Below are 16693 nucleotides of genomic sequence, written 5' to 3'. Positions count from 1 at the left end.
ATACTCTGTGGGGATGAAATGCAGACTGGCCAATGAGCAGCCTGGATGCAAAGGTTCCAACAAAGCTTGCATATTAGCCTCTCAACCAACTGGAATCATTCTGTATCTTTATTGTGTAGTGTTTCCTTTCTCTGTGGGAATAAATCAGCCTGTTCCATAACTGATTGATGCTTTTATTCTGAATACCTGTGACTTTCTCCCCTTCCTGCTGGGGTGGACCCCTGAGTCTAGAGGAGGGCAATGGGAGGACTTGGCCAATGAGGGAACAGTCCATCCATTACATCAAAGTTGGATATTATTATTATTAATCATAGGGCAAAGGAAACAGGTCATCATTCTCAGCCCGCTGGCCTGCTCCTCCTCGGTGCCCGAACGGGGCAGCCTTACCAGCATGCCCAGCTGAATCGCTAGGACGGCCACTCTTGCTTCCAGTTCCGGTTCATGCTCTGCCTCTCGCAGTGCTTTGGCTCCTCGGGCATGGCCCATGTTCCCAAGGCATACCTTGGCCACATCAAGCCGCTGTGTTTTCACACACATGCGGGCCATGTTCTCCCAGACAGCTTCACTGCAGAAGAAAGGGAAATAGAGGATGTTCTACTCAACAAGTTTATCCTCTAGAAGACTAAAAGGTTCAGCTTCCCATCACATTCCCTCTCTCAATGTCAATATTATTAATTGGTATTTTCACTCCATTCTTGGTATTCTCTCACAAATAAAAACCTGGCACATTATCTAACTGGGGCAGCAGATAAAATACTGAGCCTGGAGTCAGGAAAACCTGAGATCAAATCCAGCCTCAGTCACTTACTAGTTATGTGACTCTGGCCAAGTCATTTAACCCTGTTTGCCTCAGTTTCCTCATCTGTAAAATGAGCAGTAGAAGGAAATGGGAAACCACTACAATATCTTTGCCAAGAAAACCCCAAAGGGAGTCACAGAGAGTTGGACATGGCCATAAATAACTAAATAACACAGAAATTATCTAATTAGCTTCTGTGTCTTTTCTATACCACTCAAGATGGACATTCTAGAAAAAGTCATAGCTATCTTTGGACAAGGCTGCCCATTATGTATCTTTGTGCTTTGACCTTCACAAGACCAGCTGTACTCCAGTCCAAGACAGTCTGATAGCCTTCCTCTATCACATACAAATAACAAACAGTTGTGTCAAAGAACTCTCTGTTTCCTCAACTGAGCAACAGACTCATTTATCGTCTGACACTTCAGGGTCTTCTAAGTGACTCATAGTGGAAAGGGAATTATACTTCCATTTGGATTATAGAATGTTGCTCTCACATAAAGCCTTCAATTTGTCAGAGGGAAAATACCCAACTAGTTGGAACTCAGAAAGTATCCTAAACTACATTTTCCTTTCCAATAGCTCTTCTTTGTTTCAGAGACAGATAGAAAAGAGAATATAGTACCGAATGGGGGCCTAGAGGCATCTGGTGGCACAGTGGATGAAGCACTGGGCCTGCATTCAGGAAGACTCGAGTTCAAATATAGCTTTAGACACTAACAAGCTCTATGACTCTGGGAAAGTCACTTAACACTGTTTGTCTCAGTTTCCTCAGCTGAAAAATGGGGATAATAATAGCACCTACCTTGCAGGGTTGTTGTAAAGATCACATGAGATAATATTTGTGAGGTGCTTAGCACAGTGCCTGGCACAAAGGAGGCACTATAAAAATACTTATTCCCTTCCCCCAGTTTGTGAACCAAAGGTACCATCTGGGACAGAAGAGTTATTAGGGTGCTGCTGCTAATTATTCCTCTATTCCAAAGCACTGGATCAGGAGCCAGAAGAGGAAGGTTCAAATCCTGGCTTTGCTATTCCTTCTCAAAATCAACTTAGCCATATCAACATGGTCTAGTGGAAAGGGCACTGGATTTGGAATCAGAAGACCTGAAGTCGAATCCTGGCATTATTACTTAATGCCAGTGTTACTTTAGTCAACAAGCATCACTTCACTGGGCAGCAGTTTTCTTATCTGTAAAATGAAGAGGTTGGATGAAACCAGACGTGTCAAACACGTAGCCTGCTGTATGCATCTTATGACAGCCCCAAGTGCAGCCTGTACCTGATTAAAATGTAAGTAGTAAATATTTGACAAAATAAATGAAAATACTCCAAAACATAGATAACATTACATTTAAAAACTCAATCCATGTGCGGCCTGCAGAGATTCTCATATCAAGATTAGTGGCCCCCATTTCCATCTGAGTTTGGAACCACTGGACCAGATGACTCAATTCTAGAACTTCTAAACATTCCTATTTTGCCCCCTAGGGAATGAGTATAACTTCCTTAGGCATCAGTTCCTCACCTGTAAAATAAGAGGGTTGAACTATGATCTAATTTGAAAGCCAATGATTCCAAATATTTTTCTTTTTCTTTCTTTTTCTTCCCTTCTCTCTCTACTTTCTTTACTCTTTGTTCTTCGTCATTCCCTGATCCTGATGAATGCCTTGACCTGTGTAAGTCACAGACGTAACCTGTGTTTCAGGACCTTAGCTCTGTGACCACGTGGACTGAGCTTGATCTCCAGAGGTTTCTTATCCACACAATAATGGCTCAGCCTTTTGGAACATCGGAATTAGGTTCCTGTCTCTCTAAAGGCCTTACTCTTCTTGTAGATACTGAAACTCACAAACTTTTCATAGAAGGCAGGCTTGTGAACAAGTATAAATAGTAAAGGAAAAAGGCAGAAGAAACAGACTTTTTGGTTAGCTTTCCTCCCCAATAGAGGTTCAAAATTCTAGTGCTTAGAAAGAGTAAGCACGTCATTGAAGAAGCAGTCTCTCCTCTGGGGTATTCATTCAGCCCATTCTTTGTCATCTGCTGTAGCTAAGCCTGCTTCTCACCCTCAGTGTAACAGATTTAGCTGAGGACAGGAACTTCTGGGCCTTCTACTGGGCATTTCCCTGATCCCTTCTCCAGTTGGATTTGGACCACCTCTGGCAGATTCCTACAGGCCTCTTTCAACTGTGCTCTCTCTCAACTCTCATTGTGCTCAAGCCTGGTGCTTTTCCTTCGAGGAAGCCTGCAATATCACTGACCAACCCTGCCCATGCCTCACCAATTTCAATCAGTCAGCTAGTGGCCAAGTAGCAGCCAGCTCCACACACTTCTGTCTTCAGTGGGAAGCTCTCTCTACACAAAGGCTTTTCTCAAGAGCTGAGAAGGATGACCTACACTGACAGAAAACTCCTTTCCCATACCTGTGCATGTTAAGGAACCTCTCTCGTCTACTCTCACTTTGTTTCCTAAGGAGTAAGAACAGCTGTGTAGGAAACTCAGTCCTCACTTCCACACAGGCATGGAAAACCTCACCTTGGGAAGAGAGTTCACAGACCAACCCCATAAGACCAGGAGCTGCCGGCTACATTCCACTCCAATCTCATTAAAAACATCTGCAGTCCTTTGTGAAATGCATTAGAGGTACATAGGTGGTAGAGGGCACTGAACAACAGGGGCAGATTATATCACATAAACAGGAAATTTATACAACTAGGTTACATATCAAGGGCCTGTACATTCAGTTCATATACCTTAAATTTGTATAGGCCCTTTTACTGGACACACCAGCAGGTACTGCCTGACTATGTAAGGGCCATCCTTACATGTCATGCTTAAGATGCTGTACTTTATTCTGGTCACTGGATGGATTATCCATGCAATTTCGTACACTGAATTTCTTCATCCCTTCTTTGAGGTCACTGTCCTGTGGCCCATAGACAGCCTAGCCTGGACAGAACTATGCCTGGCTCTAGGGAGTCAGGTTTTAGCCCATGGCCTCCATTTTGGGGGTACTGCTGAAGCTGGAGTGCCAAGTAGAAGATAGGATGGCCTCTAGATTCAATCCCTTAGATTTACACAGACACTGGCTTATAGCACTGCCTTAGTGAGATCCTAGCTTTATCTGTTTATTTTAAAAAAGTTTGTTTCTATTTTTAATGAACAATTGAAAAAAGATTTCTCTTCTATTACTCTTACCTGCATTGAGAAAAAAATGTGAAAAGTTAAAGCCCTATATTTATATAGCTGCATAGTCTAGTAAACAAATCCCCAAATTTTCCATGCCCCCAAATATGTCCCTTTGTGCATTTTAAGTGCATTATTTCTCTGTCAGGAGCTGAACGGTATGAGGTCCAAGCTTTAGGTCTCAGACTTTTCTACAGACTCAGTAGCTTCATGGGACTCTTTTTCTCAACCTCTGAATATGACTTCTACCACCCAGCAGCCCTCTCTGGAAATTGTCCTTATGCTCCTGTGACTGGTTAATCTTTCCGTCCCTTTACTCAACATGCCACCATCTCCCTATCTCCAACACAGACGTGCCTGCTCAGTAGTGTCTCCTGCACGAATGCTGTTGGGCCAGCCAGTATCTTCTCAACACAGGCTTGCTTCTACTTCCATCAAGAATCATCTCCTTTCAACTTTCTCCAAATGCATCAGTCTTGCCTCACCAGGGTTGTGATGGCCCTATCTCTTCAATCCTCATAGTTTCTGATGCATGGGGTGCTGAGTCATTGGTATCACAAGACATGGTCCCCATCTTTGACCCCATTTCCCAAAGCAGGGCAGTGAGCCTCAGCTTCCAGAAAACCAATGCTGAATTGTCTCGAGGGAATAGTGCATCTCTGAGTGTCCACAGCTGGAGGTCAGTCTTTCAAAGGGTCGATGGGAACAAACTGTCTCTGCCCACAAACTGCTTGTGGGTAAACTTCTCAGCTACATATTCCTGGCTCCATTTTCTGAGCCGAGCTGAGAGAAGAGGAACCCAGTGGGTGAGAAATTCCTTCCCTCCTGCATAGGCAGGGAACCTACACTCCTACAACAAATGAAGCCCCAACTCCTACACAATTAAAGGGGAGAGTGCTCACAGGTCCCCATGCTCCTCAGAGTCACTGGCCACATGGACAAAACAGCTCAACAAAAACTGATCTGGAATACTTCAAGGGTGTGGTTCCATAGATCAGACTTCTTGTCCTAAGTAAGTATAACCAGATATCATGTTGCTGCAGATGTCAAGACTTCTCTGGAGAGCTAAGTAAAAACTAGGACCCCCCTTTTTTGTGTATTTGTTAGCAACAAGCTGTGGCTTTTTTTAAAAAAACTGTCATGTTTTTTGCAAACTTTCTTTTTTCACAACATGACTAATATGGAAATGTTTTACATGATTGCACACATATAACTATATCAAATTGCGTACCATCTTAGGGAGGGGGAAGGAAGGGGAAAATTCAGAACACGGAATTTTAGGAAGATGAATGTTAAAAATTGTCTTTATATGCTCTTGGAAAAAATACTCTAAAAAAAAACCTGTTTCTATCTCTACTGTTTTTTATACCTCCACAACATCTCTCTCCCATCTGACCCCCTTCTCTTAACTCACACAGCAGACCACTTAAGTCCCAAGCCTCATCACCTCTCACTTAACCTGTTGCAGTGGGCTCCAAAAGAGCTTTCCTGCCTTGTCTATCACTTCTCACACAGCTGCCAAAGTGATTCTTCTCTAGGGCAGCTCTGATATGTCACTCCACTACTCAACAAGTTCCAGTGGCTCCCTATTGCCTCTAGGATAAAACAGAATCTCCACTATTTGGCACTGAAAGCCCTTCACCATTGCTGCCTGCCTGTCTTCCTAGTATTATTATCCATTACCCCACTCTTCGATCCAGTCAAATGGGACTTCTGTTCCTCAGTAATGGCATTCGGTCTCCTACGTCTGTGTCTTGGAACCAGCTATGCCTCATACCTGGAACACGGTCCCTCTAAGGTTCCCTCTTTCTCTGCAAGTCAGCTCAAGCACCACTTTCTACATCAAGTATTTCCTGATCTCCCCCCAAAGCTCTCTCAGCCTCAGTGTCCTTATCTGGAAAGTGAGAAAACTAGGTCAGATGGCCTCTAATGTCCCTTCCAGCTCCCATCTGTGAGCCTATGATACTTGTCTTTTCAGTTCACCAGCAGGAAACAATTTTTTATCAGAAAATTTGTCTAGGAATTCACTAATGTGCTCTGCATTTTTATATTTTTAGATCTAGCCCTTAAGCCTTCAGAAAAAGAGTATACTTTACACACACACACACACATACACACGCACACACACAATTTTTCCTCATTACATGTTAAAACAATTTTTTAACATTTTTTTTAATGCTTTGAGTTACAAATTCTATCCCTCCCTCCTCTCCCCCCTTCTGAGATAGTAAGCAATCAGATATAGGTTATTCATGTACAATCATGTAAAACATGTACAAGAAGATTAAAGAGTACACTTTTAACAAATAATAAAAATCTAAAAAAATCAACAGTAACAAAGAAACAGGTATCATTTTAGCTATTTCCCTTGGATAAAAATCAACCTTACAGATCTTTCTACAAATAAAACCAAGGGGAATCTGCTTTGGAGTTGTGGGGGTTGTGATGCAGGATTAGTTCAGCAAAGAAAGAGACCTTGAGTTGATTTCTAAACTTGGAGGCCCCTCCCCTTGCATTCCATAACTCTGCTTCCTGCCCAGAGGCCCCTTCCTCCCAGATAAAACTGTCAGCCTTCGACTTTGATACAGCACATCTTGGAGGCAGAAGAGGATCTGATTTTCTCTTCCCACCTGGTAGGAAAGAAGAGTTTCCAGAGGCAGGAAGCCTGCCGAACAGGGGGGAGGAACCGCCCTTTCTTGACCCAAAGAACTCCATCTCTGAGAGGAACAGGAAGGTGGAAGGGAAGCTGCCTCAGGGGAAACCCACGCTTTGGGTCATATTGTTCCTGAATGAGCAAGGAGATACTTTAAGTAAGTTCATTGAAAACTGATTTGCTACATTAAATGCTATTTTCTGGCACTTTTCCTGACGGTCTTACTTATTTCCAGATTTTCAATAAGGAATTCTGAAACTTTGTTTACCAGAAATCTTGACTCCTGGGGACTCTGTGGGACACAGGGAAATGATTATCACTGGAGGAATATAGCAGGTTGTGTTTTCTCATCCTTTGGGCACAAGGATAAATGAAAGACCCAATCCAGAATGGGAATCCCAGAGCCTCACATTATTACAACACACTGGATCTATTGTTTATCCAAATAGCTTTGGGAAATGGGAAAAATCAAGAGATGACTTCAATCAACTCTTGTATGCTGAAAAACTTATGTCTGTGGCCAGGATGGTAAATAGTTTGCCCGCTTTTTTACCGTGAAGAATATACAAATTCTTATAGTTTGTGTTTGTAACTCATACCTTTCTTGCAATATGTTATTTCACGTTTCCTGAGAGTCACAGGTTACTATGCAAAAGAGCGGGGAGGCTGAGCATTTTAAGTAGTAAAAATATATCCTAAGTTTCTACTGTTGAGAATACATAAGATCCATTTTCAAATAAAAATAACTAAGTTTTATAATGTCCCTACACCACATCATTGCTCTTTTTTCTGTAGTTTTTTCTAAAGTTAAGTGAATTTATGAAGCTAAGTTAATGAAATTAATTTATGAAGTTAAGTAAATTTATGAATTATAGATATGATAAGGAAACCATGCCTAGTGTATATAAGGATTATGCTAGAGAAATATCAACAGCACCAGTGTCAATGTAAATCACTTGGAAGTGGGTTTAACAACTATTTATTTTGGTTTAATGGTGACCTCTGGGTGTTCTCATAAATGCTGAGGAGACCCTCATTTGACTTTGTAGGCCACTGAGACAAGTTTGGGAACACTTTAAATCCTTTAAAAAAATACTAATGAAACAACTCTAGAATAATTATCTTTTTCATCTATCAGAATGATTCCATTCCTTGCATCTTAATTGGAGAATTCAAAAGATACCTGATCATTACTGACTTTTACAGAAAGATCCTTACCATATTTGTGCATAGAATACTGGATCTGAAGTTGGAGGACCTGAGTCCCAATCCAGCTCCAGATGCTCCGTGTGACCCTGGGTAAGTCACTTAATCTCTCTGAACCTCAGTTTCCTCCTCTGTAAAATGGGGATAATAATAACATCGACCTCCTAGGGTTGGTGTGAGAATCAAATGAGATAACATTTGTAAAATGCTTTGTAAACCTGAAGGCTCCAGGTTGTTACTATTGTTAGGAAGGTATTACAGATATTATCCTCATTCTGCAGATGAGTAAACTGAGGCTCTGCGAGATTAAATGACTTGACCATGGTCACAAATGTAGTATTAGAGGTGGGATATGAAGTCTTTCGCATTTCAAATCCAGAACTTTATCTACTATGGCCAAATTCCTCCATAGAGAGCTGGTAGATGGTCCAGAATTTCTTTTTCTTTGGGGCGGGGGACAAGACTAGTGATTTAATTGGTGTAGGGGACATCTCTCTTGCTGTCTCAAAAATACATGCATTTTAAAATAGGCTAAGCACATAACACTCTTAAAGAAAATACTTTCTATTAAGAATTGCAGTTGTCTTATTCTGTAGATTACCCAGGCCAGGGAATTCTGTGCATTTCAATTTCCATCTTCATAAAATGAACAGAAAACCAAAGCTTGTTTTCTGGCTCTGTTACAGAGCTAAGTATCTTGTGGAGAAATTCTAGTGAAATATCAAAAAACAATGGGATATTGAGTCAATTTATAAAAGTCTGGTTATTTAGAATACTCTTTCTCTAAATCATGCCTTTGTTGAAGCTTTATGAAACTTCTTCATATCCAATTAACATCATTAGATGATTTCAACTGGAAAGATATTACTTGTGGGAGACTTTTCAATTCTTTCGCTAATCAAAAATTTTCCGGGTATCTTGTGACAGATAAATCAAGAGGAAGCTCTTTTTTCTTTTTTTTTTTTGTATTTAAATTTATTTATTTAAGTTTTCAACATTCATTTCCACAAAATTTTGGGTTCCAAATTGTCTCCCCATTTGTCCCCTCCCCCCACCCCAAAACGCTGAGCATTCTAATTGTCCCCATCACCAATCTGCTCTCCCTTCTAACATCCTTCCCTTCCCTTATCCACATCTTCTCTTTTGTCCTGTAGGGCAAGATAACTTTCTATACCCCATTACCTGTATTTCTTATTTCCTACTTGTATGCAAGAACAATACTCAACCATTGAGGAAGCCCTTCTTTCAAAGCACTTACATTTGGGAAAGAAATTTTATAGTTTTTGTTTGGCCTTTTCTCTTTTTCAAAATTTGCCAGATACTGAAATCTAGTGAGCAGATCATTACTTTCCCTAACATTCTGCATTAATTTTAGCCCTACTTATAAGACAGCTTGAGATTCTGATGAGGCATGGCTGGGTGACTTCTCCACAATCATTGGATCAGTTACAAAACCATGTTACACATTTTTAGGGATTTCCTTCAGGGTTTTTGTTTTGTTTTGATCATTTAGTTTGTTTTGTGTACGGTTAAGTTTGAAAACTAAAGAGCGTCTACCAATAACTTCAAAGTTAGTAGATCACTCCTCTCCACCCATATGTGGATCTCAGAAATGAACCACATGGGAGCAGCCATAAGCTTCAAGTTTACAGTGAAACTACTTGTATTTCCTAGAAAACATCACCACATTATCATGATTATTAATATTATTAGTAATAATAATCCAAACTCTATTTCCAACAAATGATTTGGAAGATCACTCTTATTTTTAAAGGGATTTCTTATTACCAAACCTTTGGAAATACTGTATGCATAAATGTGTAGAATTCCCTCCCAAGAGTCACTTCTTTCCATATCACCACTGCTTTTATCTCCATTCATTTAATACCTATTCATTTAATTCCTAGGCCAAGAAGGCTTTTTGGAGAAACTCTGGTACTTGGAAAATTTCCAGTGAAATTCTTGTACTAGTAAAAGACTCTCTAGAATAAATTAGGCTAAAACTGAATCACACTTTACCATCTCTTCCCTTGTGGTGTGCTGAAGGAATAAGGGGCAAATTAAGTATATGTGGGAGGCTTATTATGAACACCTGTTTTCAAAATTTGCCAGTTAAAATTCAAATCTGCTACAAGCATCTAAACAAGAAAAAGGAAAAGAGCTGGATCCTGGCTTGGCACATACATCCTACAACATGATTCTTATGCTGGCATGTCCACAGAATAGTCTTGATCTTACTTCTACCAAGAGAAACTACCAGAGAAATCTGTAAGAATTATAAAGAGACAGAAAACCCTAAGATTTTTGCTTGTTGTAGCAGATTCCAGAATGCATTGCACTCTGAGAAGTTAGCAGCCCCGTCTCCATCCAACTCTGGAGAATTTCCTGTTCTCTGCGCTTTTACTTGGAAAAAGAACTTACAGCTGCACTTCATCAAATCTGAACAGGGAATCTAATAAAAAGCAGATGGGGCAGGAGAGGACTAAGGCCCTAAAATGGATGTGGATCTTTTGGAAAGGAATAGATCCTGTGTGGAATACATTACTAAGTCACAGAGGCCCTCTCTCCCAAGGCAAAGGGTGACTGGAGGACTAACTGCTTCACTGTAAGATTGTAAATTGTTGCCAAATCATTTCATTCTTCTTTCCCTTAAAAGCTATTCTCAGTCTAATCAAGACTGTTCCAATTATGCTATTAATACTGACTATAAGTGCTGTAGATGGAATGCTACACAGTGGTCTCAGGTTAACTAAAAAGTAAGATCTGTTTTTGTCTTCAGCTTCAACTGTTCAAATATGAAAAGCAATTTGTCCTCTTGTAAGAAAGGAACATGTATTCTAAGAGCTAAATTTTGTGCTAGTCCTTTAATTGATGAATTTCTATTAAAATTCTCATTTATTGATGCCTCTAAAGGGACTTAAGCCACAGACAAGGAAAGGTATGGAAGGCCTTTTAGCAGTTGGACAAGTCTCTTCCTTCTCTATCTCAAGGGCAATATGGTAACAAAAAAAGTCTGAGGCATCAATAGATTCAGGCATCACTTGAGAGAGGAGCCATCGAGGAAGAGCATGAAGGTGGATCTCACCCTGTTCACCTACAGGGAGACTACACATAGTTCTTGAGATGCTCTTAGCAATTTAGTGTGGAGATGTTCCCAGGTGTTATGTGTACTTAATGAATCTGATTTGATCACTTTCATTTCCCAAAGGGGAAGACTCGGTTCAAAGCAATAATCATTCTCTGTGATTCGGAACCTACCAACTAAAATCTCACATTTCTCAACGGGTCCCTCTTCCTAATCTGATGCCTATGGCTCAATGAAGGCCAGCTTCTCTGGTTTTAGAATTTAGGGTAAATAGAGATGTTTTCTTATCTATGACAGTCTGGGCCCAAAGCTTTTCTCATTCAATTCCAGAAGAATTCATACGATCCTATCACCACACATTCCCTTCTTCTCTCAAACCATCCCTCCCATCCTCCCTCTCACCCCACCGCCTGCAAATAATTCATTCTAACGGGGAGACAAATCTTAACTGACAAGGTAAAGCAAGCTTACCATCTGCTAAAAGTGAACATTCCGGGAATGCTCAGCGCCCCCAGGGAAAACAGGGTGAGCAAATGTTTGCCTCCTAATGATGGGAAATCTCATCTGTTTCAGGGTTAGAATAATGACTTAGTCTAAACAGACGAACCTTGGGCTGGGTCCTAGAGGCACAAACATCAGCAGCCCCACCCCTTCTTCAGAAACTGTAAGGAATGGAAAATGATGGAATGGGACAACTGCAGGTGCTGCTACTTCCCAGGGAAATTCAGAATATTTACTCTTATTTTTCAAACTTGTGAGTGTTTGTTTCCCTTGGAAATTAGTCATACCCAAAGAGTCATTATTTGCCAATTCTAAATTAAAATCTTTGCACTTCTTGACATAGTTTCCCCAAACTAGGGAATAAGAGAGGTGGAATTCTTCAGGGTAATGACTTGGAACTTGATAAACTTGCTTATCTGCTAAGCTGACTGATAATGATGTAAAAAGCAGATATTGTTGTTATACAAAGCACTACTTAGTATAGGTTTCATCAAATTGACAAAAGAAGTGTTACAGATGTTTGATAATGTTGTCCTACTCTTTTCACATGTGGCTTATAACTATATTGGCAAATGAGAGAGCTACTATAGATAGAGTGCATCTGGAAGTCATCTAGGCATTTCACAAAGTTTCTCAGGAAAAGATAGAGAGCTTACAGACCTGATAGTACAGTTGGGTTGACTTAGAACTGATTCAAAGGCCAGACTCAAAGAATTATTGACTGATGAAGAGATGTCACCTGGTGGAGAACGCCTCTAGTGGAGTGCCCCAGTGATACGCTCTGCCTTTCTGTTCAATATTTTTTATCAATCACTTAGATGAAGGCATAGGTAGCATGGTAAATGTGTGGATGGCAATGCTTGAAGCTAAGACACTGGGTGACAGAATCAAGACTCAAAAAGATCTCAAGAGATTAGAACATTAGTCTGAATTTTGAAAAATTAAATCAAATGTAGACAAAAAATGTGAAGTCTTATACTGGAGTTAAATCAGTCAATAAATAAGCATTCACTAGAAGCTTCTTATATGCGTAGAGGACTGGGAATACATACACTAAACCAAAGCAGATTCTGCCCTCAAAGAACTTACATTCAAACGGGAGGCAAAATATGTAAATACATAAGTATATGTAAGTTTATATGTATGCGCATGCACATATATGTAAATGAATACAAAGCAGTTTTAGGAGAGTATCCTGGCAGCTGGGGTTGGGGAAGGGCTCCATGTAAAAGCTAGCAGTTAAGTAGATTCTTAACGGAATGAAAGGACTCTAAGAGACAAAAGGTGGAGAGAGAAGTACATTTCAGGCCCAGGGGACAGCTAGAGCAAAGTACAGACAGCAAAGATGGAATGACCTGTGTGAGGAACAACAAACAGTTTGGGTGGAGTGTGTATAATGAGCCTGAAAAGGTAGGTTGGGGCCAGGTCGTGAAGCCAAGCAGGAGTTTCTGTTTTTATCCTAAAGTCAGTAAGGAGCCATTGGGGTTTATTGAGTAAGAAGGTGATATGAGCAGTCCTGTGCTTTAGAAAAACCAGTCTGGAGGCTGGAGAGAGAACAGATTGGAGTGGGGAGAGACTTGAGGTAAGTTGGTAGGGAGGCCAACTATAAGGCTACTACAGTCCAGTAGAGAGATAATGAGGACATAAATTATCTCAGTGGCTAGGGTGTGAATGGAGAAGAAGGGTTTGAAATGTAAAATAGGCAGCTCATGACATCAGCCCAGGTCTCAGCAGAGAAATTAGGGCTGGAGATATGTGTGTGTGTATATATGTATGTATGTGTGTATGCATATGTGTATATATGAAATCATATTATATAATATATTGATATAATGTAATATATGACATGATATATCATATAAAACATATAAAAATTATATAATATATAGTGTGTATACACAATACATACGTGTGTGTGTGTGTGTGTGTAGAAGGACAGTTATGTGGAAAAAGGATTAGGCTCATTTTGTTCTCCCCGAGGTCAGAATCAGGAGCACTAGACCGAAGCTGCAGAAAGGTAGGTTTCAATAATAGGGAAAAACATCCTAATAATTAGAATCATCTAAGGGGAAAATGAACTGCATTAGGACACAGTGATTTTCCCATCACTGGCAGAGGCTAGAAGACCACTTGTTGGAGATGTTATGAAAGAAATTTCTATTCAAGTAACAGCTGGACTAGATGAGGTCTGAGGTCCCTTGTAAGGTCTCAGATGGTGTAAACCTGAAATATGCTTTTAAAAATTTCGCCTCAATTAAACACATATTTATTACTGTTGATTTGATCGTCAATGAGACTGTAAGTCTGTGAAATATATTTAAAATTTTGTGGAGAGAAGGAATGATTCCACTTAGTTCTTATTTGAGTCTGGGAGGTAGACTCTGCTCTATTATCATTTCTATCATTAACGTAAAGTGACTCAGAACTAGTTATCTGTAAGGCTTGAAAATCTCTGCTAATTGTATTTCTTATGGTAAGAGTCATGATGTTACCAGAATTTGTGCTCTGAGAGGAAATACAGTCCTAATGGAAAGAGAATTACAACTGGGAGGAGTAGTTGTGAGATTCTGTCCTAGTACTGTCACAAATGAGCAACGTGACCTTGGGCAAATCAGTTGACTTCTCTGTGACTCAGCTTTTTCAGCTGCCAAACAAGATTGTTGGAAGGACCAAATAGATAATGTAAAACAGGGATGTCAAACTCAAATAGAAACATATCCCTGCAGGTTCCATATTCACTTAGAAAACCATTAATTCACATTATCTATACCGTATTGTATTTTTGTTTAGTTTGTTTCCAAATTACATTTAAGTATGGTTCAGCAGCACTGGGAGTTTTGGTGGACACCTCCCAAGTAAAGTACTTAAAAAAGTAGAAAATGTTACATAAAATAAGCAATTACTATTTTTGTTATTGCTATGTATGATTTGAAGGATTATTTTTGTTATCATAATCATCATTATTATACTTGTACTATTTCCGTGTTCTACTTTGGACCTATATAATTATTGTTTGAAGAACCATTAATAAGAGTCATTTATCTCTATCCACCCACCCATTCATTCAGTATTGTTTTTCATTCAGCACTGAACTCTGCATCATTTAACTTGTGGTCTACAGAATAAGATAACCAGGAATGAGGATGGCTCAGTCTTGTAAAGCTGATAGAAAAGCCTCCATTATGCTTTTTCACAGCATAATGTTTTGTACACCTGCCTTTGGGAAGTATAGGACTTGGGATGAAAATGACATACATAGTCATTTCCCCTTGGCAAGGATATAGTTTTGGCAAGGGTGATAATACTTATGTGCCATAGTAAGCATTAGTGTGCAGTAGCAGTGACAGTCTGTGCGCTAGAGACATGAATAATAAAGCTGGAACAGATGGCAAATAGGGTATTGGGCCTGCAGCAATTCTCTGGCTCTCTTAAGATGTCAGTTGTCATGCTTAAATCTCTGGGAGTCTCACTGCTGAATGAAGGAGTGCTAACACATGCTTTTGGTACCAGTCCAGTAACTGGGGACTGGATTGATAGGTTTCAAGAGAAAATGAATCAGGCTGTTTTGTTCCACAACATCCCTGGCCTTTCCTTTCTGGAAAGGAAGGTGTGGAGAGGGAGCAGTGAAAGGAGGTGGGTTTGGGAGTAAGACTTTAGAAGTCTCCCCAGTCTTTTCCTTTCAGGAAACACATCCTGTTAGTGTCTGGCTGCTGTGGCAGAGCCTCTGTTTGTTGCAATTGGCTACGCCCTCTAGCTCACCAAAAACAGCCTCAAAAACAACCATTTCCTTTTTGCTGAAAGACAGGAGGAAAAGACCATATGTACACTTCCCTGCAGCCGAATCCCTACTTTTCAGTATCTGCTCCTGGCCGCTGGGACACTGGGCAAGAAGCCCGGGCAGGGAGAGCTTTAGCCACTGAAAGCCCATGTCCTTTCTTCATTACACTCCTGCTCTGGGGTGTGTGCTTTAACTACTACCAGTTTTATTTTCTGGGTTAAAGTGGATCAGGGTCGTGTAGTATTGGAAAAGGGGTTTCCAATCTGCTCTTTTGTCTCTGAAGAGACCCTCTGTTTCCTCTCTTTGCTGCACTGTGGAAGACCGACACATTTGGCTAACACATATTTGATACTCTTTCCCCCCAGGAAGACTACAAGCTCAAGGTTCTGGATCCATTGTGGGGGCACATTGGTCTTCAAGGGATGGGCCTTTCTGCAGCCTGGTTCAGTACAGGATTGGCACTACTCAAAGTGCAGGCGGGAGGATAAGACCGCATCACCAGGACGGTGCTACACCTTGGACTTCTATGGAATATTCCCATCTACCTCAGAATGTGCTAATTTGCCTGGTTGGAGTTGACTTGGAAGCTGACTTTGAGAATGAACGGTGATGTTCTCTAGCCACCCCTAACACTGTCTGGTGGCTCTATTCATTTCCAGTTCTTTTTCAATGTGCCACAGCTGACCGAGCCCTTGGATCTTCTGCAAATAAACTGACAGTAACTGACAGTCAGATATGACTGTCCAGAAACTGGTGGCCACAGCTGTATTGGTGGCCCTAGTCTCACTAATTCTCAATAATGCAGCAGCCTTTACTCCCAACTGGGTGTACCAGACCCTGGAGGATGGGCGCAAGCGAAGTGTGGGACTGTGGAAGATATGCTGGCTGGCAGATAAGGGAAAAGGAGGAGCAGGCAGTGGAACCCGAAATGGGCAAGGCGAAGATCGAGAGTGTGAAGCTTTGAGCTGGGGATCAGATTCGGCAGGATTCCAGGAATCACGAAGTACCGTCAAATGTAAGTCTTCTGCTAACTTTTCCAGTTTTTTTGCCCAATGGAATAGAACAGTATATGGGTAAATGGCCAAAGTGAAATGCTCAGCTGTTGATGCAGCCTCTGACCATCAGGCAGTGCAACTGAGTAAATGTATCCACCATGGAATATGCCTGATGATCATCTATACACAGCAAGGGGAAGTACTTCACTCATTTGGAGGAAACTCACCCAAATATTAAAACCATTAGTAGAGGTATCTACCCTTCCGGCCAATCCACTCTATACTTGTTTCATCTCCAAGATATTTTATGCAAGTAATAAGGTTTAAGAATAAAAAAGGAACAAAAGATATAAAGAACTTAGGGTTTTTTTTTCTTTTACTGATCTATCGTGTTAGTTTTGGTGTTAAAGACATAAAATGCACTAATGACAGAATCAGAAAAAAACACTTTTTTTTGTTGAAAAGGTCAGGAGCTGAACAAAAATGTTTT

General features: G+C 40.6%; 2 protein-coding genes across 4 annotated transcripts in view; one reads left to right on the top strand and one right to left on the bottom strand.

Moving 5' to 3' along the window:
• Positions 1 to 16693, bottom strand: part of IFT140 (intraflagellar transport 140) — a 173062-nt gene that overhangs the window by 16360 nt on the left and 140009 nt on the right. For both annotated transcript variants that reach the window (XM_072599983.1, XM_072599993.1), the window contains exon 19: positions 388 to 565. In XM_072599983.1, the coding sequence (XP_072456084.1) occupies positions 388 to 565 (178 nt within the window). The remainder of the gene's footprint in view (positions 1 to 387; positions 566 to 16693) is intronic.
• The window catches only part of TMEM204 (transmembrane protein 204), a 49660-nt gene continuing 39464 nt past the window's right edge, over positions 6498 to 16693 (top strand). The window contains exons 1-2 of one of the 2 annotated variants that reach the window (XM_072600155.1): positions 6498 to 6795; positions 15574 to 16223. In XM_072600155.1, coding sequence (XP_072456256.1) covers positions 15944 to 16223 — 280 coding nt within the window. In that variant the 5' untranslated portion in view covers positions 6498 to 6795; positions 15574 to 15943. Of the gene's footprint in view, positions 6796 to 15247; positions 15389 to 15573; positions 16224 to 16693 lie in introns of those variants that run through there. The other variant, XM_072600164.1, reaches the window with a different exon arrangement.

The sequence above is a fragment of the Notamacropus eugenii genome, chromosome 1 (assembly GCF_028372415.1).
Source record: "Notamacropus eugenii isolate mMacEug1 chromosome 1, mMacEug1.pri_v2, whole genome shotgun sequence".
Taxonomy (NCBI): domain Eukaryota; kingdom Metazoa; phylum Chordata; class Mammalia; order Diprotodontia; family Macropodidae; genus Notamacropus; species Notamacropus eugenii.
Note: the sequence above shows the minus strand (reverse complement) of the source record. Positions and strands in the feature narration are given on the sequence as shown.